At 43.1% G+C, this 21,449-nt stretch overlaps 9 protein-coding genes across 9 annotated transcripts; 4 read left to right on the forward strand and 5 right to left on the reverse strand.

The window, feature by feature from the left end:
- The first annotated feature begins 3 nt into the window (after positions 1-3).
- On the forward strand, positions 4-1,328 carry LOC117574394 (fumarylacetoacetate hydrolase domain-containing protein 2). The gene is made up of 3 exons (XM_034258233.2): positions 4-711; positions 767-1,095; positions 1,151-1,328. The coding sequence occupies exons 1-3, from the start codon at positions 178-180 to the stop codon at positions 1,311-1,313; spliced, it is 1,026 nt and encodes a 341-aa protein (XP_034114124.1). The 5' UTR covers positions 4-177; the 3' UTR covers positions 1,314-1,328.
- Positions 1,329-1,418: 90 nt separating this feature from the next.
- Positions 1,419-4,913, reverse strand: LOC117575688 (MICOS complex subunit Mic60). The gene is made up of 8 exons (XM_034259999.2): positions 4,591-4,913; positions 4,153-4,349; positions 3,621-4,100; positions 3,413-3,561; positions 2,658-3,353; positions 2,118-2,276; positions 1,768-2,056; positions 1,419-1,711 (listed from the first exon to the last, which is right to left on the reverse strand). The coding sequence occupies exons 1-8, from the start codon at positions 4,825-4,827 to the stop codon at positions 1,534-1,536; spliced, it is 2,385 nt and encodes a 794-aa protein (XP_034115890.1). The 5' UTR covers positions 4,828-4,913; the 3' UTR covers positions 1,419-1,533.
- Positions 4,914-5,213: 300 nt separating this feature from the next.
- On the forward strand, positions 5,214-5,991 carry LOC117575695 (39S ribosomal protein L35, mitochondrial). The gene is made up of 2 exons (XM_034260007.2): positions 5,214-5,358; positions 5,418-5,991. Exons 1-2 carry the CDS (start codon positions 5,334-5,336, stop codon positions 5,927-5,929), a joined length of 537 nt encoding a protein of 178 aa, XP_034115898.1. The 5' UTR covers positions 5,214-5,333; the 3' UTR covers positions 5,930-5,991.
- On the reverse strand, positions 5,937-7,463 carry LOC117575693 (fumarylacetoacetate hydrolase domain-containing protein 2). Its single transcript, XM_034260005.2, has 3 exons — positions 7,012-7,463; positions 6,220-6,551; positions 5,937-6,155 (listed from the first exon to the last, which is right to left on the reverse strand). Exons 1-3 carry the CDS (start codon positions 7,402-7,404, stop codon positions 5,999-6,001), a joined length of 882 nt encoding a protein of 293 aa, XP_034115896.1. The 5' UTR covers positions 7,405-7,463; the 3' UTR covers positions 5,937-5,998.
- Positions 7,464-7,850: 387 nt separating this feature from the next.
- On the reverse strand, positions 7,851-9,208 carry LOC117575694 (holocytochrome c-type synthase). Its single transcript, XM_034260006.2, has 3 exons — positions 9,020-9,208; positions 8,301-8,895; positions 7,851-8,242 (listed from the first exon to the last, which is right to left on the reverse strand). Exons 2-3 carry the CDS (start codon positions 8,873-8,875, stop codon positions 7,981-7,983), a joined length of 837 nt encoding a protein of 278 aa, XP_034115897.1. The 5' UTR covers positions 8,876-8,895; positions 9,020-9,208; the 3' UTR covers positions 7,851-7,980.
- A 206-nt stretch (positions 9,209-9,414) lies between these two features.
- Positions 9,415-11,116, forward strand: LOC117575690 (NADH dehydrogenase [ubiquinone] 1 alpha subcomplex subunit 10, mitochondrial). The gene is made up of 3 exons (XM_034260002.2): positions 9,415-9,521; positions 9,750-10,860; positions 10,923-11,116. The coding sequence occupies exons 2-3, from the start codon at positions 9,751-9,753 to the stop codon at positions 11,016-11,018; spliced, it is 1,206 nt and encodes a 401-aa protein (XP_034115893.1). The 5' UTR covers positions 9,415-9,521; position 9,750; the 3' UTR covers positions 11,019-11,116.
- A 507-nt stretch (positions 11,117-11,623) lies between these two features.
- LOC117575689 (transmembrane protein 181) lies at positions 11,624-14,540 on the reverse strand. The gene is made up of 7 exons (XM_034260000.2): positions 13,887-14,540; positions 13,178-13,434; positions 13,040-13,120; positions 12,673-12,772; positions 12,333-12,610; positions 12,148-12,250; positions 11,624-12,088 (listed from the first exon to the last, which is right to left on the reverse strand). The coding sequence occupies exons 1-7, from the start codon at positions 14,329-14,331 to the stop codon at positions 11,715-11,717; spliced, it is 1,638 nt and encodes a 545-aa protein (XP_034115891.1). The 5' UTR covers positions 14,332-14,540; the 3' UTR covers positions 11,624-11,714.
- Positions 14,541-14,849: 309 nt separating this feature from the next.
- LOC117575535 (pre-mRNA-processing factor 17) lies at positions 14,850-16,970 on the reverse strand. The gene is made up of 3 exons (XM_034259784.2): positions 16,094-16,970; positions 15,556-16,034; positions 14,850-15,496 (listed from the first exon to the last, which is right to left on the reverse strand). The coding sequence occupies exons 1-3, from the start codon at positions 16,818-16,820 to the stop codon at positions 14,963-14,965; spliced, it is 1,740 nt and encodes a 579-aa protein (XP_034115675.1). The 5' UTR covers positions 16,821-16,970; the 3' UTR covers positions 14,850-14,962.
- A 415-nt stretch (positions 16,971-17,385) lies between these two features.
- On the forward strand, positions 17,386-20,001 carry LOC117575330 (probable ATP-dependent RNA helicase pitchoune). Its single transcript, XM_034259487.2, has 5 exons — positions 17,386-17,671; positions 17,734-17,922; positions 18,119-18,844; positions 18,898-19,523; positions 19,581-20,001. Exons 1-5 carry the CDS (start codon positions 17,488-17,490, stop codon positions 19,902-19,904), a joined length of 2,049 nt encoding a protein of 682 aa, XP_034115378.1. The 5' UTR covers positions 17,386-17,487; the 3' UTR covers positions 19,905-20,001.
- The last annotated feature ends 1,448 nt before the right edge of the window (positions 20,002-21,449 follow it).

Consider the following 21,449-nt stretch of genomic DNA (forward strand, 5'->3'; position numbering starts at 1 on the left):
TTGTTGCGAACAATGGCAGATACTCAGATTTAATTTTCAAATTTGTAGGTCTAAATTTTAAGTGAAATCAAAAAATAAGAAATTTTACATAAACCGGTGCATTTTAGCTGGCAAAGATTACGCTATCTCCAATATTTAAACACTATTCGTAATAAAACAATTAGATGACGTTTGGCAATGAGAGCAGCAGTATCCTTGTTGCGTAATCATTTTGGTTTCGCACACTTACACGTCAAGTCAGCACAATTCGAGAAGTATCGCTTTAATCCACTCAAAGGCAAACCATTGGAATCTGTTAAGCCCTCCAGCCACAACGAATACAGCAAGCCAAAATGCCGTTTCATGCAGTACATACGAGCCGGCGATACCGCCAAACATTTGGGCATGGTTTCTGAGAATGGTTCCAAAATGATCGAGTTGTCGACCATGACTTGTGCCTCACCAGAGATGATGCAGTTCATCCAGCAACGTTACTGCATGGACAGCCTGCTCGATAGCTCCCAGTTTATGGAAGTGAACGATGTGATGGACGATCTGCGACTATTGCCGCCACTTGAAGCGCCAGGCAAAATAATTGGCGTTACATCCAACTACTACGACAGTTGCAATGAACAGAAAGTTAATATTCCCAAATATCCGGAATTTTTTGTGAAATTCAACACTGCAGTAACTGGAGCATTGGATAACATACGTGCTCATCACATAGCCAAGGCAAGTAATTGACAAAAACCCATAGATAAGTACTAGTTATCAGCTTTTGTTGTAGCGGATTGATTACGGCTGCCAATTGGCCGTTGTCATTGGTAGCAAGTGTCGCAATGTGCCGCGTCTCTCGGCTATGGGTTGTGTTTTTGGTTATACGATTGCACAGGATATCACCGCCCGGGATTGGAATGTCCTGATGGGTGGTCAAACGTTGTTGAGTAAATCGCTGGATTCGTTTTGTCCGTTGGGTTCGGTTATTGTGCACAAATGTCATGTACCCGATGTGAATAATTTGTGGATTAAGACACTGGTCAATGGCGAGCAACGCCAGTGCGGCAACACACGTAATATGATCTTCAAGATCGACAATATTATACATCGACTGTCACAGTAAGTGTCTAGAGTTATCACTTTACTATATATTATAGTATACATTGCATTACAGATTCATGACTCTCTGTCCTGGTGACATTATTTTAACTGGAACGCCCGCTGGAGTCGGCGCTCATCGCTCACCATCGTGCTTTCTTAAACCGGGTGATCTTGTCGAGAGTGAAATACAGAAATTAGGTAAAATGCGTAATAAAGTTGTTAATCCGTATGCTTAAGCACTAAGAAACCAAGCTGGCATTTTTCATTGGCCCTCAGGAGGGTGCGCTCTCGCTTTTCTATATTTAAAATTTATATAATTGCATCTAAAACAATCAAATGTGTTTTGTTTAAAGTAATAATTTGTCGCTTGATTAGACTTTTTGCATTATTGAGTGAAATTACAACAAAATTAATTATTTGCAAACTAAAAGGGGATGACGCGATGGAAAACATAATCTACAAATACAACAAACCGCTAGCGGCGGCATGAGCCATCAACGTATTGGCCGCCTGTTGTGTCTCCAGCATAAGCCGAGTCTCCTTCATCCAATCGTTGGCCACTTCTCGTGACGCGCCCTCCAACAAGTTAAGGTATTTCAGCGCCTGCAAGAAGTCTCCACGATCCACATGATACCTAAGCAAAAGAAAAGAAATTAGTATTAGCATTTCGGATTCGAAATAATAGCTTACCTGGCCCTGTTCAATATGTCGTATGTGTCCAATTTATTGTAGTCAAAAGGCTTGTTGTCAAGCTCGTCTTTGGAAATGGGATTATCCGGTCGCACAATGAAAAGTGACTGCAGAAACGAGAGGAAGTACATAGGCAGACTGCCTCCATTCTCTGGCACCAGCGCCAAGCGACGTGCAATGCGCTCCACATTCAGGAAACGTTCACGCAACGCATCTTCGGGGAAGACGCCACGCTCCTGCGCCTCCTTGGGCATATTGTTCAGGACCGCAGTCACGAGTTCGTCACCCTCTGCAAAGCAATAAACAAAGCTTAGACATACATAACTTCAATTCAAGTGCAATCAACTTACCAGCGACCTTGGCAATAGCATTGATCTCGTTCTTCAGAGGTCGCAGCTTCTCCTTGTAGTGCACGCCAGGTGTGGCAGTGCGCACCGATGCCCACAGAGCTTGGCAAGCAGCCCACAAGGCTTGTGCCTGGTTAGCTGAACGCTCCGTCTCAGCACGCTCTGCGAAACAACAAAGAAAGAGTTAGTAAAATAATGTTAAATGAACTATTAGAGATGATTTAAAATGGGGGAATACCTTTGAACTCATCCTCAATTTCTAAAGCAGCGTATGGAAATGTATTGATAATGTATGTTATAATAAAGCTAGCACAATTATTAGATGCAGGGTGCGAAATTATTGTTATAAGAATTGCATTTTGATTTTGAATGATAATTAAATGGAGTTAGGTTTCGTAAACTTAAATCTACTATTGTAATATAAATAAACAGAATTTCAATTGAAGCCTCAAAGCAATCGTTAATGAGCCGATTAGATAAGCGGCACTCTCAGGTTGCTTTGCAGAAAATAAATAAAAAAGCAAAAGTGTAAAATTCACTCACCAGCCAACGCAGTGTCCATGCCACGAAGCTTGCCCAGCATGGCAGCCAGCTGCAGCTTGTAGTTGGCCTTTGCAGCAGCCAACTGATCCTCCAGCTCCTGCTTGAAGCTGCGCGTCAAATCCGTTTCACGCTGCGCCACAATATCCTTAATGTGATCCGTGTGCGCCTCAGCCTGTTTCTTCAATTGCAAACGCAGTTGCTTATCGGCATCGGCATGGATTTGGAATATCTTCTTTTGATTCTCCACAGCCAGCTTACGCTTCTCCGCCTCCAAATGATAGTCCAACTGAGCACGCAATGCACTGGAGCTATTGTCACCCTTCAGTGAGTCAATGGCACGCTTTAGACGCAATTCACCATCGGTTTGCAGGCGCTGCAGCTCCTTTTGATAGGCCACCACATGCGAGTAGGCATGCAGAATGAATAGATCCAAATCCTCCTTGGATAGATTCAATTTCTTATCATCCAGATTGAGTCCGGGGAAAATGGATTCGATTTCATCGATGAAATAGCTGCGCGCTTGTTCGACACTGCGCCAATATTTATCAGAGACGCTTGCGGTATCCTTCTGCTTGTAGAGCTCATCCTTCACCTGGCTAATGTGATCGACGAGCTTCTTGATCTTGCTGCGCACCTGCTCCACTTTCTCCTGGTTTTGCGCTGTGACAATCTTGCTTAAAGCTAGTTCACAACGCTCTGTAAAACGAAACATTTATTAATTACAGTTGCATAATTAAATTCTTGCTAAGGCTTACCAATCTTCTCCTGCGCTTCACGTGCTGCACGTTCAGCTACCGTCACGGCCATGTCGCGAGCACCAGCACGGTTCTTCAGCGTGCGCCAAAGTGCAGTTTCACCATGTTCCACAGCCTTGTCCACCACATTACGCACATCATCATTGAACCTGTCGAATAGCATGATTAATAAGCATTTGAATACCTACACAACAGTCTTGTTACTCACTTCTTAAGCACACCAATGGCCGTATTGTATTCCTTCACTGCCAATTGCGCCGACAGCTCAATCGCCTTCTCCAGCTCCACAACTTCCTGGGGCAGTGGGCTCTCTTTAGGAGCTGCTGGCTTTGGCGCTGCCGCCGCTGCTGGAGCAGCCTCTGACTTGGCCACTGGAGCAGGTTCACTCTTTGCTGCTGGCGCTGGAGTTGCTGCTTTGGGCTTGGCCGTTTCGACGGGTTTCTTTACCGTGGCAGTTGGTTGCACTTCAGGCGCGCTGTTGCCGCCACCAAATAGTCCAGTTACTTTGGTGGTCACTGAGTTTACCGAGTCGGAGACGCTGTTGAAAGTCGTTTTCACTTTATCGTATTGTTCGTTGACACTTTTGGTCAAGTCCTGGAACGGCGGCTCTTCTCGCAAGCTGACTTTAATTATCGTCTCAGCGCCAGGCACATTCTTCTCAACCAATTGGCGGAAGTTCTTGTCGTATCTGGAAGAGAGATTGGATTAATAGACGAAGATTAGGAAGACGGATTACTCACTTGGCATAGGTAATAACGCCGCCGACTGCGGCCAGTGGTGTCAAAAGGAGCATCACTTTGCCGAAGCCAGCTTCGCGCATATGCGGTGGAGGAGGCAGGCTGCTATTTTGCCTCTGTTGACCGCCGCTGTTACTTCTGTGGCCATTGCTTCCATTTTTGTTGCTGTAGTGTCTGTTGCCTGTTTGGGGCAGGGAACGCTAGAAATATGGAAACATTTAATTCCAATTGCACAACGAATTGCATTTTTTGGGTTGCCAGCTGGAATTTTGGACAATTTTGGCCTGATAACTGCATTTGCTTTGATAGATGACATAACAAGTTCGCTTGTATATTTTTTGCAATTGGTTTTTGTTTGTGGGGCCAATGAGAGGGGAAGAGAGACGGAGAGAGCGATGGCACGTCGCCGAAAATCACATTTTGTATAAGTGTATAACTTACCTGCACAGCACACTTGCATTGTTCTATTACTGCTAGTCGATACATGATGATATAGCCAAAGAATTTTGATAGTTTCACTTGATGGTGTCTGCTGCAGGCCCTAACCGGCGGCGTTAATAATTTTCCTGCCCAATTTCGCTCCAACGACAAATACCGACTGCTAGTGCCGCTGCTGGCGACGACGTGATGTGCACGTTTCCCTGTGAATGACAATCGATTATATCCAGCCTCTGCCATTCGTGCAATCTATATTTTTTGGTGTTGAAGGAAAGGGAGGGAGATTCTAAAATAAAAGTGTGCTATATAAATATACACAAAATTTTTTTAAATTAAAGTTTGTCAAGTCAATGTTAGCTAAGTTTGTGCAACAACAATTAGAAAGTAAATACAAATTTGTGTTTATCGTTATTCAAATTTATCACTGTGAGTGGCAAAAGCTAAGCATGTGATAATGACAAATCGCTAATGGAAAGTCTGTGTGTCTGTGGCGACTGTGTAGCACAAAAGAACATAATGTTAAGACAAGCTAATAAATTTAAAATTTAAAATGCTACACAAACTGGTTTACGACTGTGAAACAACATATACAAAGTAAATCGAAATCGATTTAAAAATGTATGCTTATCGATTTTCAAATGTGATTGGCAAACATGTGTTAATGCCAAACAGCTGATCCGGCTGGAAACTGTTACGCGATTGTGTAAAAAAGTTTGGGCAACAATTTGTTGAATTAAGAACATAAAATGCTGCGAACCTTTGTTTCTAGTGGTAAGAATAATATAAATAAAACTAAATCAAAACATAATTTATGGTTTTACACTTCACAGCGCTACGCAGCGTTTGCCGTGCGCCGCCGGCTTTCGCAGTGCAGCAAACACAACGCGCATGTTTCAGCCAGTTAATCAAGGCTTCGTTTCCTGCCCAGAATCATAATAATCTGATGCCCGCCAACAGTCTTACGCCAGCAGGATCCCCTATGCTTTTGCCGTTGTCATCTCCAGCATTGAGCGCTTTGCCCACTCGTAGCGTCACAAAGTTCTCGCTAATCAAGGGAAAGCGAAAGTCGGTCAAGGCAGTAATCAAGCGCTTCAAGCGTCTGGATTGGGGAGCCTGGATACGCACACACACCGGCCGCCATAAGAAAATGTTCAAGAAGTCCATGGAGTTGCGTCGCCGACTGCGTCAACACGTTTTCACCAATGCGACACAGAGTTGGCTGCTGGACAAGATGGTCACCAGTTATTGGCGGCGTCCCAAGCACTATATCGATGATCCATATGCTCCCTATCACAAGCGCGACGAGTACTTTGCCACCAAGTCCAAGTCATTTAAAGTGTAAACCAGAATTTGGATAAAAATGCAAAACAATTCGTTTAATTACAATTAATAATCAACAACAAATATTTCTTTAAGGGGCAACCACGTTGTTGGTTAACGTGCCCAGACCTTCGATCTCAGTCTTGATAACATCGCCTGGCTTCAGATACTCTGGTGGACTGCGATGCATGCCCACACCCTTTGGTGTGCCTGTCAAGATGATGTCACCCGGCAACAAAGTAATGGATCTGCAAGCAAGTAAAGTTGCCAAATTAGTTTCAAGTTTGTGATTCTCTCAGTGGTTTCACTTACTCAGTGAGGCGGCTGATGACATCGTCAATCTTGTAGATCATGTTGCCCGTGTTGCCATTTTGCTTCTCCACGCCATTGATCCATGTTTTCAGAGGCAAATTGTACACATCCTTCACCAGACTCTTGTGCACCACAGCTGGGCCCAAGGGACAGAAAGTGTCCATGGATTTGCCTAGCAAGAACTGACCGCCATTGCGTTCCTTTTGCCAGTCGCGCGCGGAAATGTCTTGGGCAACACTGTAGCCAAAGACATAGTCAAAGGCCTTTTCCTTCGCCACTTGACGGGCGACCTTTCCAATGACAACCACCAGCTCCACTTCCCAGTCGATTTTCTAAACGAGATAAAGTATGTCATGTAGTATTTCATCAGCAGTTATCTACTAATTATACCCGCTATTTATAGTGCGGTATGTGGGGTATGATAACTTAGTGCTTTAATAGATAGAGCTATCACATTGCTTTGACAGCATTTTCCTTGTTTGCACTCAATTGAAGTTTTTCGGAAATCCCAAGAAATTTTTAGAGCTAGAGTGTCAAGTCATGGCACACGCAAAAATAATAAATATTTTTTGCAAATTTGCTCACGATCGCATAAACAATTTAGAATGGGACACAAACTATATTTAGCAAACGAGTTAACTGTTAATCGAACAGGTTTAGCTTACAACGTTAATATTGAAGCGCTGTTAACAAGTTTGAAATGTTGTGAAGAGACTTCTTCGTATTTCCTAAAAATGAAAGCGGGTATTTCGAAGTCGAACCCTCTCCACTTAGTTGTTTATCTTTACTCACGTCAGATGCTTTATGCGCTATGACATTATCTTTGGGGCCCACCAGCGTGTTGTTGTACTTGCTGAAGAACATTGGTTCCTTGGGTGCCGGTTTGTTTTGCTCATCGCAATGATCCTGATAGTTCAGGCCAATGCAGATGATTTTACCAGGATCGGTTAATGGAGGCAGCAATGTGACGTCATCGTTGATCGCCAGCTTCGGTTGTTTTTCAGCCTTTTTCGACAGCTCCTCGAGATTCGGACTTTGTGCAATCAACGTTTTCAAGTCACAAGGCACGCCCTCGACACCCGAAAGCTCAACAAGACTTTTTTGATCGTCGGCCAAGAGGCCAAGACGTTTGGCGAGGTCACCTTTACGCAAATATTGCACGAAACGCATTCTAGCGGCCAACATTTATGACTGTTCGATGGAGCGACTTTGTTAGCTCCAATTGATACAAAATAAAACACGTATGACGGCGTGATGTTACGTCACGTAAGCGGCAAATAATAAATAGTCTCGCTGCACAACACTGGACAAGAAATGGGTTTGACAGCCTTTGAGTGGAATATTTCTCCAGCACAGTGTTGTAGTTTGTTTTTAAACATCAAATTCAGCTTTCTTAGAGAAAAGTGCCTTTGTTATAATTAATCGTTAATTTTAAAAATTAATATATCTTGTTCAATCTTTAACATTTCGTTGGACTTGGATGTTTATGGATTTTATTTTTCAAACAGACTCAATGCCGACAGTGCAATTAAAACTGTATAACGCTTATTTTAAGTGTATGACCGCCCTTTACTCTTTAGTTCTGCACTTTGATTTAATAAACATTTTAAAACACTGTTAAATAAAACTCGTATTTTTTAACAGACGGCACCAAAGCTTTATGCATTAGACAGCAGTGCAGCCTAAACTGTGTATAACGTTCATTTTGCATTCGATTAATTTAGACCAGAGTTTGTGTGTAACAATATTTTAAATAATTTCTTATTCACTACCAGCCGACGACACTTTGTTGTCCTCGGCACTATTATTGAACTTCCCCAACAGTTCATAGCGCCAACGCATGTACGCAACACGCATACGATCCCAAACATTGTCCACCGAGTCCATAGCAGGACGCACGTCCAGCAAGGCAAAGCGATAGTCTTTATCCACGAGACCGCCATCGTAGTAATCGATAACATAGCGCACATCTTTGCCGCAGCGATCGACAATCCAATCGTGGCGATCGAAAGGCAGCTCATAACTGAAAATATTTTTGATTAGGCTTATCCAATTTAGATATTGGAGCATTTAATGCTTACCCCAACCAGCTGCGGAAGCGCGCACGCGGACTGAAGTCTTTGGCCTTGCCGCCGAAACTCTTGAGACGCGGATTGCCGCATTCCTTGGCGTGCAGCGCCTCCCACTTAAGTACCTCTTGCCAGGCCTGCTCGTTGTTGGCATTGTGAATGCGTATGATGTCTCCCATGTCCTTCTGTGACACATCTTCATTCTTCCAGCGCCAGCCCTTGCGCAACATGGCGTTCCAAAACATTTGCTGACTGGGATACTGCCAGAACTGCACGGTGCCGTCCTCGGTCACTTTGGGTATGGTCGATGTTTGGCGATCTGTGGGCAGTGGGAAGGGTTGATCGGGTGCCGGTTGCTGATTTGCAGGCGGCATCATGTTCAATGGATTCACATCGCTATTGTCATGTTTGACGGGACACTCGGATGCACCGCCGCCAGAGGCGTGCATCTTGGGATGTGGTGGCACCGCCGAGGCAGAGATGTTGTCGCCATGCTTCTGATGCATGGGACATTCGGGAGGCGGGGAAGCGCCGGCGGTGCGCTTGGAAGCCTCCATCTGCACTTTGGTTATCGCTGTGTTGCCCATGTTTGGTTAAATTGCAATTTCTGTAAGCAAATGACAGTTAGAAATGTTTACATAAAATGTGTCACGAGCTAGATTCTTAAGTTGCGTAATCCTTGTAAAGGAGAATTTTGCAGAATAGCCACTATTTAATCAACTTGCACTCACTTTTCTGTTTAGTATGAATGCGTTCCAAAATGTTGTTATGCACAATAACGAAACTGCAATATGTTTTAATTGATGTTTTTACTGCTCATGGTGTTTTTGAGTCCAGTTGCGAACAAACGTGAGTAAAATGCAGCGAGGTTACGCGCAGTGTTGCCACGCTATTGCAAACAAAAACAAGTGTTGTCAAATGTAAACAGTATTGTCGAAGGTGCAAATTGAATGCTGGCAATAAATGCAAGGAAAACTTTGGCTAAACATAATGTAAACAACAAAAGCTGGCGATTTATTTAATAATAAATAATTAATTAGTGAATAATTGCGCTTAACAATCACTCAGTTGAAAAAATTTTGTTTTCAACTAATCATCGCTGTGCAAAATTCAAACTGCGCCTAAAATTTCGATTAAGGAGTATTAATCGATGTATCGATAGGGCTATCGATGTTGCTCCACCTCTAGACCAAAATAATTGTTGGCTAGATTTTTTAGATTTGTCGGTAAAAAGTGAGTAAATATTGTGTTTTGTCGGCAAAAACAAAAGGTTTTAAATCAGCTTATAACAAGAAGCGGCTTTTAAATGGCAACTGAATCGTTCATGCAACAAGCAAGGGCTGCTGCATCCACCAAATGCAGAAGCAAAATAATCCATTGCTGTGATGTAACAGCAGCCATCAAAATACGCCAATCGAAATGTTTGCAACATTAATTAATAAATTATTTTACGTCTTACAGGATGACTGCCGTGTTTCGTGTTGGCCTCGCGCGGCTTGTCAGTCGCGGCGCCACCGCCACTGCTGTGGCACCTGCCACACAGTTCATGCAGAAGTGCAACATCTCCGGCAAAACGATGCGTGGCGGACCCCGCGTGCCCAAGGAGCCACCATATCCATACAAGACGAAGAAATACAGTCTGATCAACTCGCTGTTCGACAAGACATCGAAACGCTTCGATGAGAACTCCAAAGTCATTTGCGTTGAGGGTCCCATTGCGGCTGGCAAAACAAAGTTTGCTCAGGAGCTCGCCGCCGAGCTGGACATGCTTTACTATCCAGCTGTTGATCTAGATCAGTACTACATCAATTCTTATGGCTACGATATGCGCAAATTGGATCCGGAGCTGCCACCCAGCTGTCGCAGCTATGATATTCGCGATTTCTGCAAGAATCCCGGCCATGAGCACGCTGCTCTCTTCCAGATTCGCATGTACATGCTGCGCTATTCGCAGTACATCGATGCATTGCAGCACATTCTGTCGACCGGTCAGGGTGTCGTCTTGGAGCGCAGTCCCTACTCCGATTTCGTCTTCATGGAGGCCATGTTCCGCCAGGGTTACATTTCACGTGGTGCCCGCTCCGTGTACAACGAGTTGCGTCAGAACACCATTGGAGAGCTGCTGAAGCCGCATTTGGTCATTTATTTGGATCTGCCAGTGAGCGTTGTGCAGCGCCAGATCAAGGCACGCAACGTGGAGCACGAGGTCAAGTCGAAGGCATTCTCCGATGATTATTTGCGTGATCTGGACGTCCTGTATAAGCAGCAGTATCTCAAGGATATCTCCAGCCATGCCGAGCTGTTGATCTATGACTGGTCTTCGGGTGGTGAGGCCGAGGTTGTTGTGGAGGATATTGAACGTTTGGATTTCCAACAGCATGAGGCTGATCCGCACAACAAGAAGATGCTTGACTGGCGTTTCACCCTGGAAGACGAATGGTGCATGGCACGCATCAAGTACTGCCACGAGAAGCCCTCGCTGATGAATTTCTTCAACGTGCCCCGCTTCGATGTGCCCGAGTTGCTGCGTAGCGCCGACGATGGCAAAGCTTGGCGCGATGTTTGGTTCAATGTGAGTGAAAAATATATGCATTTAAGTTTTCAGTTTAATTTCCTATACCAATTTGTTTGTAGGCGCCTGGCATGAAGTATCGCGCTGGCTACAATGCTGATGCGGGAGACACCGGCTTGTTGACCAAGACCAGGATTGGCATCAACGAGGCCAATTAGGCAGTCACTTGTTGTCCTCAAATGATTTAACTGGCGAAATGTGTTAATTATGTAATAAAAACCCAATTTAGTAAAATAATCTTAAAACTTTTCGCTTACCAGAACTGTTTCAATTTTCGTAGCATACTTTTCGGGGCAGCAGAAATATCGCATGCGATAATTGGGCAAACCTTTTGGGGCAATTGGAATATCGCAAACGACAGCTAGTTAAATCATAAAAGAACAAAAATCTAATTAGTTGTAAAAAGTAATTCACGCACAGAAAATAATGAAATGTGGAGAACTAGCAATATTTTGTGATTAAAAATACTTGCAAAAATATTCAACTGTTTGCTCACAAAGAGCCTTTTCAATTTCTATAGCATACTTTTTAGGGCTAATGCTATTTCGTAGTTGGCGAAATCTCTTTCCATTAGAGAACCACATCAACATACTTTACCAACCTTGCTACAAATAAATCAATCACAAAACCCTTTCGGTTACAACAAATAATTATGTTAAATTTACTTAAAATGTTTTTGGTTAACGAAGTGGAAATCGAAAACTCTTGGCTTGAATACAATTTGTTTGTACAAATAATGTATGTGTTGTTGTTTGTTTGTTTGTGGCGCCTTGTTTAGGCCAGACGCTCTATGGAACATTAAAGTTTAAAATATGATAGGCTCCAGTTCCTGCTCCTGCTTCAACGGATCGTTGTTAATCGCTGTCGTAATCGTTTTTACCAGCTCCACCGCCAACGGAGGTGAGTGGACGGCGTGACTCCTCATCGGAGCCGTAGACAACATCCTCGTCGGAATCGTCAATCATTGAAATGGCCGGATTATCCTTGGTGACCGCCAGTTCGGCCTGGGCAAAGCGACCATCGGGCGAATACACATACGCCATGGTGTACAGATAGAAATTCAATAGGCCATAGAAACACATGAACTGCGCCGAACTGCGATAGGTGGTATTCAAGGTGGCCACAAAGTTGTCCTCCAGAATGCCAAAGCCAAAGCGGCAAGTGGTCACCGTGATGGAAATGGACAGCACGAAGAGCATCAGCAGCGTTAGAAACTTTAAGCGGACGTCTAGAGAGGGAAATATTTATGTAACTACAAACAGTTTAATATTTATATTTACAACTTACCAAAGTAAGGCATGGAACGCAGTTCCGTGTAGGCGCGCAGAAGCAACAAACCCAGATAGAGCACATACATGCAGCAGGCAATGTAGAAGAACATCTTGAGGCCCTGTCGAAGATTAAGATTGAAGTTAGGGAGATTAGCTTAATCGCAAATATATATAATATATTGTTCCTTTAACTTCACTCACATTGTAGTTCTTGGTGTCCACAAAATGACTGTATGTGGGATCTCTTAGCTCGTTGCACTTCTCCCAGGTGGCCAGGACAATGGCGCACAGCCAAATGGGCAGCACGACAATGATCTTAACCAAATAGAAGCTAACGAAGCGCCGCTCATTCTGTCGCAGACCGTGATAGATGCACAGCCAGAACATGAGCAGGGCGCAAAGGAAAGTCGCTTGAAGCACTGCATCAAGCATGCCGGGCAGCCAGGAGTTCATTAGAAAGATCAAGGGAAAGAAAGGATCTGAAAGTAAAAGGGAAATATAACTTAGCTAAGTTTAAATTGGGGTTTCTTTAAGTACTCACTATCGTAGAGCAGCAGCAAAGGCAACAGCACAGAGATCCACTTTTGCTCAATGGACCAATCGTAAACGGGATATTTGCGTAGAGTGTGAGCATACCAGCACTATAAAGAGAAAAGAAGTTTATTTTGGAATTGCTAAAATGGAATATCATATAAATCATACTACGTAATCATTGAACATATAAAAGCGTTGTCACTTAATTTCACAACTCTAGATTCTATAGTCGCCGAGATAACCGTGTTTATAAGCGCGGACAGACAGAAAGACGGAAAAACAATGCTATTCAAACTGTTAATGTAAATTCTACAAGAAAATTACATTTAACAGTACTATAACAGCACTTCAACAGTCGCTTAATAGCTACTTACAATCACTATAAAGGTGAACAGCAGAAAGATGAACCTAAACCAGATCTCGATCTGTGTAAACTCGGGACTGTACGTCTTGAACTGCAAAAGATTGAATTAGTCTTTGAATTTCATTAAGAAACAAAGTTGTCTACTCACATAGAACGTAATGGATCTGATGTTGTATTTCTGATGGAACGATTCCAAGCCTAGGAAACGCACCGTGATGATGTAGTGGGCATAGTCCAGGAAACCCAAGTGCATCACCGTAAATTCCTCACAATCATTACGCACACAGATCAAATGCCTCGTCCTGTTGTGCGCCATGCTGGCTCCAAGGACACTCAGTGGCTTGTGCTGCTCGCTGATACCATCGATGGAGACGCTGATCTGGAAACTCTTGTCATATCGTTCATCTAGAAAGAAAAGATTTCGTTAGAATGTTGATAGCAGAAATTGTAATGTTTATAAAGTTTCCGATTTTATAGCTTTAATAAAGTATAAATTAATGTTCTAGTAATGGCAAGTGTTTTTTACTTTTATGATAAAATCTATTATTATTAAATGCTAAGCTGCAAAATGTGTGATAAAAATTATAATAAATTTGAAATAAAATCTTATTTATATTTATAATTTTTCTCCTTCCAAAAAACACATTTTATGATACTTCTTTATAATTTAAATGAATTATTATTATGTTAAAAGTTAAATAGAAATTAATAAATTTAAAAAAATATATAAGTTTCCTATAATCCTTTTTCCTACCTTCCAACAAAATGAAAGTAAAATATACCCCTAATTTTGTGAGCAATTTTGATAAGATTCTTAACTCTTATTTCCCGATTTATATTAATCTCTCTTTACTCACCATCATTGTTATCCGTTACCAACTTGGCAATCAGCCACAGTTGTTGGGAGTAAGTGGTCATCAATGGGGACTTCATGGCAAACGGTCCGGTGGCCAGCACCGTCTTGCTGTGCGCCAACGTTGTGTTGGCCAATATCTGCTTGGCCGTCAATGCGTCTGTGGTTGTGATGGGCGGACCCGTGAGTCCGATGATGATGCCCAGGCCGAAGCAGGTGAAGAAGCCGAGAAAGACCATGACAAACTCACGCTTGTGCATGGAATACATGCGCATGTGAACGGATCTCTCGCAGCGATCGTGAAAGAAGGCGGGTGAAATGTATTTGTTGAATTCGCTGAACAAATCACTAAATTGCGACAACGAATTCTTTAGGCGCAACAATAATCCACCCGAGGGCAGATGATAGGCATAGCCCAGCCCCGAGGTGTCGCTTGGCGGTTTTGCCATGGCTGGAGTTGCAACTGGAAGTGCGTCTCTGATTTGTTTGATTCGAGTTTCCTTTTGTTTTCTTGCTGCGCTTTACAAATTGTGCATTATTTCAGTGGTACCCAAACTGTAACTGCTTTACAGTTGTAGCTGCGCTGCAATGGCGACTTTAAACATTGAATTGCAATGATTTTATGGCGTATTTAAACAATTTCTGCGCTGTTTGCTTGCTTGGGTGAAAAGTATTGATTTTGGCTGGCCATCACATATGTTTTGCTGTTTTGCACTTCGCCCCCCAAAGGGTGGTGGGTCTCTTGCACAGTTTGGCACGCACTGCGCATGCGCTCTCTTATCAGTGCCATTCAAAATGTAAACAAAGCAGTTGGGCTTCGAATGTAAACAACTCAATTTAGACTTTAAGATTTGCGGTTTCTAATTTAAAATGTTGGTCCGAAAGGTAGTATAATTAAAATTGTTATTAAGTTATTATTTAATTTAAAACAATTTCTTAGTAGCATTCTATTTTTAAATAAAATAAAAACAACATGAACGTCGTGTTTTGTCCATTTAGTCAATTATAGTTGGCATTTTGTTTTTTATACAATTTGTGTTTGCTTACAATGAGAAGTGATTAATCTATAAACTGCGCATATTAATCCCAATATTTAATCTGACCATCCCAGCCAGCGGTGACCAATTTGCTCGCTTCATGTGGATGCCACAAGGCGCTGATACAAACTCCCTCGTGCGCCTGCCACTTCTTGTACATTTTCGTCGTCTTCCAGTCCCAAATGTAGCATTTGCCATCGCCATCGCCCGACACCAAATAGCTCATATCGGGCGAGAAGTCCAGCTGGCAAGCATAGCCCGACACCATGTGTCCCGTGAACGTTTTCTTGCGGTTCATTTTGAAGCGATTGAGCGCAGAGAATATGACGATTTTGTTGTCCAACGATTGGCAGGCCATCCATTTGCCATTGGGCGCCAAGGTGACAGCAGGCATAGAATGCATTGTGGGATCCGCAATGTACTTCATATCGACGGGAATATCCCACTCCCAGATACGCATCGATTTGTCATCGGATGTGGTGACGAAGCGACGATTATCATCCACAAACGTAATGGTGGAAACAGATCCCAAATGCCGGTCGTACTCCTGCACAATGTCGCCACTTCGTGTATCCCACTGAAGAGTAAGAAAGTAATTAATAAAGTTGCCTCGAACTTATACTAAATTATACTTACACAAATGATCTTTTTGTCGGAGGTACCGGCGACAAACAGATGCTGCTTGCTGTTGTCTGGATGGAACTTGACGCAGAACGGCATTTTGCGTGTTGTGAAACGCGACACCACATCGCCCGTCTCTGCATCCCACAGCTTTATGTAGCGATCATATGATGCGGATAGAAAATGTGATCCCTTGTTGTTCCAGGCAATATCCTTGATTGCCTGTCGATGGCCAGAGAAAGTTCGCACACAACGTCGATCGCCATAGACTTCCCACAGCTTGACGCGGCAATCCATGGAGCCAGAGAGCAGCAAGTGGGCGGTTTTGGGGAACCAGCGTATTGAGGAGATGCCCTTGTTGTGACCCGTCCAGGTGTGAATATGTGCCTTGGGTAAAAAGCATTTGGGTGGCGGCGCATTTGAGCGCAAATTCACGCCAAGATCGTGTGGTGCATGCAGATAGGAGCGTCCCTGATAATCGTAGGCATCCTTGACTGAAAAACACAAGAATTTTTAATATCATCCAGTTTTTTGGAGTATAAATCATACTCACTGTGCAGCGTGGACTTCTCTTCGAGTGGTTTGTCTTCGGGTATGCGTCCGCGTTTGTGCCGCTTCGACAGCAGCTCATCCAACTCGGCGCGCTCCTGTTCGTTCGGTTTAGCCACAGTTACCTCGTTTTCGAAGCGTCCCCAGGGACCGAGGAAACCCTCCACATCCTCGGGATTATCATTCTTTTCTTGCTTGCGCATTTTCTTGGCCTTGGGCGCCTCGAATACAGTTTTGCCATTGTCGTCGTAGGCGGACTGCAAGTCACCCACATAGGACTGACCATCGGCCGCCTCATCTACCGTGGGATCCAAGGCATAGCCATAGGTGTGAAAAGTGCGACGCTGATTCTCAAACTCAAATGCATTGATGTGTGCCTTCTCCACGTAGCCGGCCAGCGTGTTGCGCGGCGCCCGCTGTTGCATCGTTAGATTGGGATGGTCGGGTCCCTTGACGGGCGCAAACATTTCCTCATAGCGTGGATTGTACGTGACTTCCTTGAGTGTGGGATCAAGTGTGCGTGCGACGGCTACTGCACCCATGGGTACTACATCTGGGGCAGCGCAAACTGCCAGCGCTGTGGACAGCGAGTGTGTCTTGTCCACAGGTTGCAAATGCAAGGCGGGAACCTTTTGCTCCTCCTCCTCCTTCTGTTTCTGGTTTTGTTGTTGTTCATCATCAGAATCGCCCTCGGAGGAGCTGCCGTAGGACTGCAGTCCCAACATACTCATCCTTTATAAACTACGCACGAATTCCGTATATTTGTTAACAAAATGTTGCAAATATAAAACTAATAAAGTATACAATATAAACACAAAAACGTTTATAGAAATTTCCATCAAGTTGGCTTTGTTGGGCCAATTGCTGTGAATGGCAGAATTCATATGTTATCGGAATGGCGATTGTGATGCGACATGTTACTTATCACTTATCACAAGTAACGGTTATTCTATTGAAGAAAATGAATACTTAACGATTCCCATTTTATTTATTATTTAAATATTTCATATTTTTATGCCCTTTGCTAATTTTATAAAAAACAATTTAGTCTCTATATTATCCAATATTTTGACTTATGTTCCTTTTGAATACTAGAAGTTTTCATTTCTATAATTTCATGCAACTATTTTCCACAAACTAATTTAAACTAGAATACTAAATTTAAATAAAATAATATATTGTTAACAAAAAGTTATTTACAAAAATATAAAGCGGCATATCGATAAGAAAAACATATCGAGTATGTAATCGGTATCTACGGCGGCGGCATGCTCAGCTGTGTAACAACAACGTTGATTTTATGTGAATGGCAAACTCGTTGGCTGCTAACACGTGCGCGGTTGTTTTTCGTAGATTGTTTTTAATATATAATTGACTTAAACGTTGTAATTAGTTAAAATGTCGATTAGAGAGAAGCTGCTTATGAAGAAAATCGTGAAGCGTGAGAAAATGAAGAAGGAGCTCTCACAGAAGAAGGGCAAAAGCAAACAGCTCGCTCCAGAACCGCCCGCAATCAAACAAGGCAAAGGCAAGCCGAACAAGCAGAAGCCTCAAAAGAAACGAGCTGTAGAAGAGGATGATGGTGTGTATTTAATAGATATTTGCTTAAACGATAAATAAAAGTGCAATTTATATACCACGCAGATGATTTGGAGGATGATTTCCAAGAGCAGCCACAGCCCAAAAAGAAGCAGCAGCAACAGAAAAAGAAACCACAAATTCAGGTGGCAAATTCGGACTCCGAATCTGATTCCGATGAAGACGACGACGATGTGGTGAACGGCAGCGAGGCTGAGGATGACGACGAGGACGACGATGAGATCGATAGTGATGGTGAGCATGCTAGAAAGTTAAGGAGTTACTTAATTAATGATGATTTAAAGGCGAATTTGAGCTGCACGAGCAACGAGTTAGTGTTGCCAAGTATAGAAATGAGATTAAGTTTAATTAAATCACTGAAAGCGATTTCAAATCGCACAAGTTGGTATTACTTGATTATGGCTTGCTGATGTTTTATTTTCATTTACAGCTGCCGACTCACCTGACTCAGAGGAAGAGGATGAGGAGGAGGAAGATGTGCCGGTGCCTGCCAAGAAACCCAAGCTGAAGGGAAAAGCTGGCACCACAACGAACGGCAAAGCAGCAGCGGATGACAACGAAACCCCCTTCTCGGTGGAGTCTTCGTTATCTGCCTTAGACATGCGCGATTCCGATGATCGTAGCTTCGCTTCTCTCAAAGGCGCCGTTTCCGAGGCAACGTTACGTGCAATTACCGAAATGGGTTTCAGTGAAATGACCGAAATCCAGGCCAAGTCACTGACGCCGCTGCTCAAGGGTCGCGATCTTGTTGGTGCTGCCCAAACGGGTTCAGGCAAAACGCTGGCCTTCCTCATTCCCGCCGTGGAGCTGATCAACAAGCTGCGTTTTATGCCACGCAATGGCACTGGTGTTATTATCATTTCACCCACGCGCGAATTGTCCATGCAAACGTTTGGTGTGCTCAAGGAGCTGATGGCGCATCATCATCACACCTATGGTCTGGTCATGGGTGGTTCCAATCGTCAGGTGGAGAGCGAGAAACTAGGCAAAGGCATCAACATTTTGGTGGCGACGCCGGGTCGTCTCTTGGATCACTTGCAGAACTCACCAGATTTCTTGTACAAGAATTTGCAGTGCCTGATTATTGATGAAGTGGATCGTATATTGGAGATTGGTTTCGAGGAGGAACTGAAACAGATTATCAATCTTTTGCCCAGTAAGTCTCATAATTGTTTAATGATGTAAGAGATTTTAATGTTTTGTATTTAGAGCGCAGACAAACCATGTTGTTCTCGGCCACGCAAACGGAACGCATCGATGCGCTGTCCAAACTGGCGCTGAAGAAGGAGCCCATCTATGTGGGCGTCCACGACAACCAGGAGACGGCTACAGTGGAGGGTTTGGAGCAGGGTTACATTGTCTGCCCCTCGGAGAAACGTTTGCTAGTGCTCTTTACGTTCTTGAAGAAGAACCGAAAGAAGAAGGTCATGGTCTTCTTCTCCTCATGCATGTCGGTTAAATATCATCATGAACTGTTCAACTACATTGATCTGCCAGTGACTTCCATACACGGCAAGCAAAAGCAAGCGAAACGCACAACGACCTTCTTCCAATTCTGCAATGCCGAGTCTGGAATTCTGCTCTGCACAGATGTTGCAGCACGTGGCTTGGACATCCCGCAAGTAGATTGGATTGTGCAGTACGATCCACCAGATGATCCACGCGAGTACATTCATCGTGTGGGCCGAACAGCGCGTGGTTCAGGCACTTCGGGACATGCGTTGCTGATGCTGCGACCCGAGGAATTGGGTTTCTTGCGCTACTTGAAAGCGGCCAAGGTGCCGTTGAATGAGTTTGAGTTCTCATGGCAAAAGATTGCCGACATTCAGCTGCAGGTGAGTCGTTTAACTTTTGCCCTCTTTTCTTGGTGTTTAACTTTATGGCATTTGCAGCTGGAGAAACTCATCTCGAAGAACTATTTCCTAAATCAGTCGGCCAAGGAGGCGTTCAAATCGTATGTGCGCGCCTATGACTCGCATCAGCTGAAACAGATCTTCAATGTGAACACACTCGATCTGCAGGCGGTGTCCAAGAGCTTTGGCTTTCTGGTGCCGCCCGTGGTTGACCTCAAGGTGGGCGCTGCAAAGCGCGAGCGGCCAGAGAAACGTGTGGGCGGAGGCGGTTTCGGTTACTACAAGCAGATGAACGATGGCAACTCGAAGCAACGTCACTTCAAGCAGGTTAATCGGGATCAGGCGAAGAAGTTTATGCGTTAGTTAATAAGTCCAAACTTATATATTCTTTTATATAATATCAACTTGTATACATACTATAAATTAGAGAGTGTCTTCATTTCGCCAAAATTAACAAAATTGTCGATTCATCTTTATTGCACGAAATATTTAAAAGGCGTTTGCAACGCCCACACGGATGTGGCATTGCCTTTTTTGTGGGGCAACGTCTCCGTTGAGCATTTAGCGAGCTCAGCCAAATATGGCAAATGTCTTGTTTTTTGGCATTTTTTCATTAAACTGTTCCAGTTCCAGTTTATTTGAAATTTATTTTACTCGTTTTGGGCAATGCTAGTCAAACTGTAACAGTTTGGCAAGCACCGTTGAGCAATGCTTTCAATGTGACTTATGAGGCGCCCACTGTCTCGCTGTCTCTGCTTGTCTCCGTCTCTGTCAATTGAAATAGCATTGAAGCTGTAAACAATTTTCTAATAAAAACTCGTTAAACAACAACCCACGACACCCACTCCAAGAGTCAGCTTGAAGCTGTCCAAAAGCCAGCAGCATGAAACCAGCCAGAAAGTTGGCCAGCAACAAATTAATAGTTGATCGCTTTGTGGGCGTACGAAATTTGCCGAAAACTACTACGATCACGCCCCCCTGATATTAACTCAACCGCCCCGCCTCCTCCTCCTCCTCCTCCTCCACCACCTTCTGCTGCATCGTTAAAGCATGCAACTAAAGACATCGCATAGCTAATCATGCCACAGTTTTTTTTCTTTTTTTTTTGTGAATGAACTTGCAAGTTGATGCTGGTTGCTGTTTGCTCTGTCTCTAACTTCATATTCATTCATGTCTAGTTTATTCATGAGTGATTCGCGACGCGTGTGCGAGCGTGTAATAAGCTCGTGCATATGAGTGTTCCGATTTTTATGAATGAAACATTTTATGAATCACAGATCTACATAGGAAAAAAACTAGAAACTTCACTTTTCAACGTATACAGTGAAAGCTCATTGAAGCAGCAAATAATGAAAGCTTCTTGAATCAAATACATATAATTTAAAGTTTGACTTTAAAAAACTCCTTTAAGAAAAAACTATTATTATTATTATTATTATTATTAGATACAGAAAGATTGTCAATGATCTAAAGATACAATAAAAGTTCCGAAATTAAATAAAGAATAGTTTAGGGCAAGCTCATTGAAGCAGCAAATAATTAAAGCTTCTTGAATTAAATAAAAGCCCCGGAGTTTAGAAAATTTCTTGAAGATGAAGATATTATTATTATTATATACTGAAAGAATGTTTAAAGATCTAAATATACAATAAAAGCTTATACGCTTAAATACAGGAAACCTTATATAAAGCTCCTTAAAGCTAAACGCAAATTAAAACTTTTGTAAAACCTCTATGAAATTTTGGTATGAGAGGATGTTGAATAAATTCGATCGACAGATGCAATGAATATTAAAAGAACAGTTTAGATGAAGCTCCTGGAAACTAAAATCTACTATTGAAACTTATCTAAACATACAACTAAGGTAGGTTTAAATTCAACAGCTGTTTTGTTGTCAAGCTTTTTCTA

This window comes from Drosophila albomicans, chromosome 2R (genome assembly GCF_009650485.2).
Source record: "Drosophila albomicans strain 15112-1751.03 chromosome 2R, ASM965048v2, whole genome shotgun sequence".
NCBI classification, from domain to species: domain Eukaryota; kingdom Metazoa; phylum Arthropoda; class Insecta; order Diptera; family Drosophilidae; genus Drosophila; species Drosophila albomicans.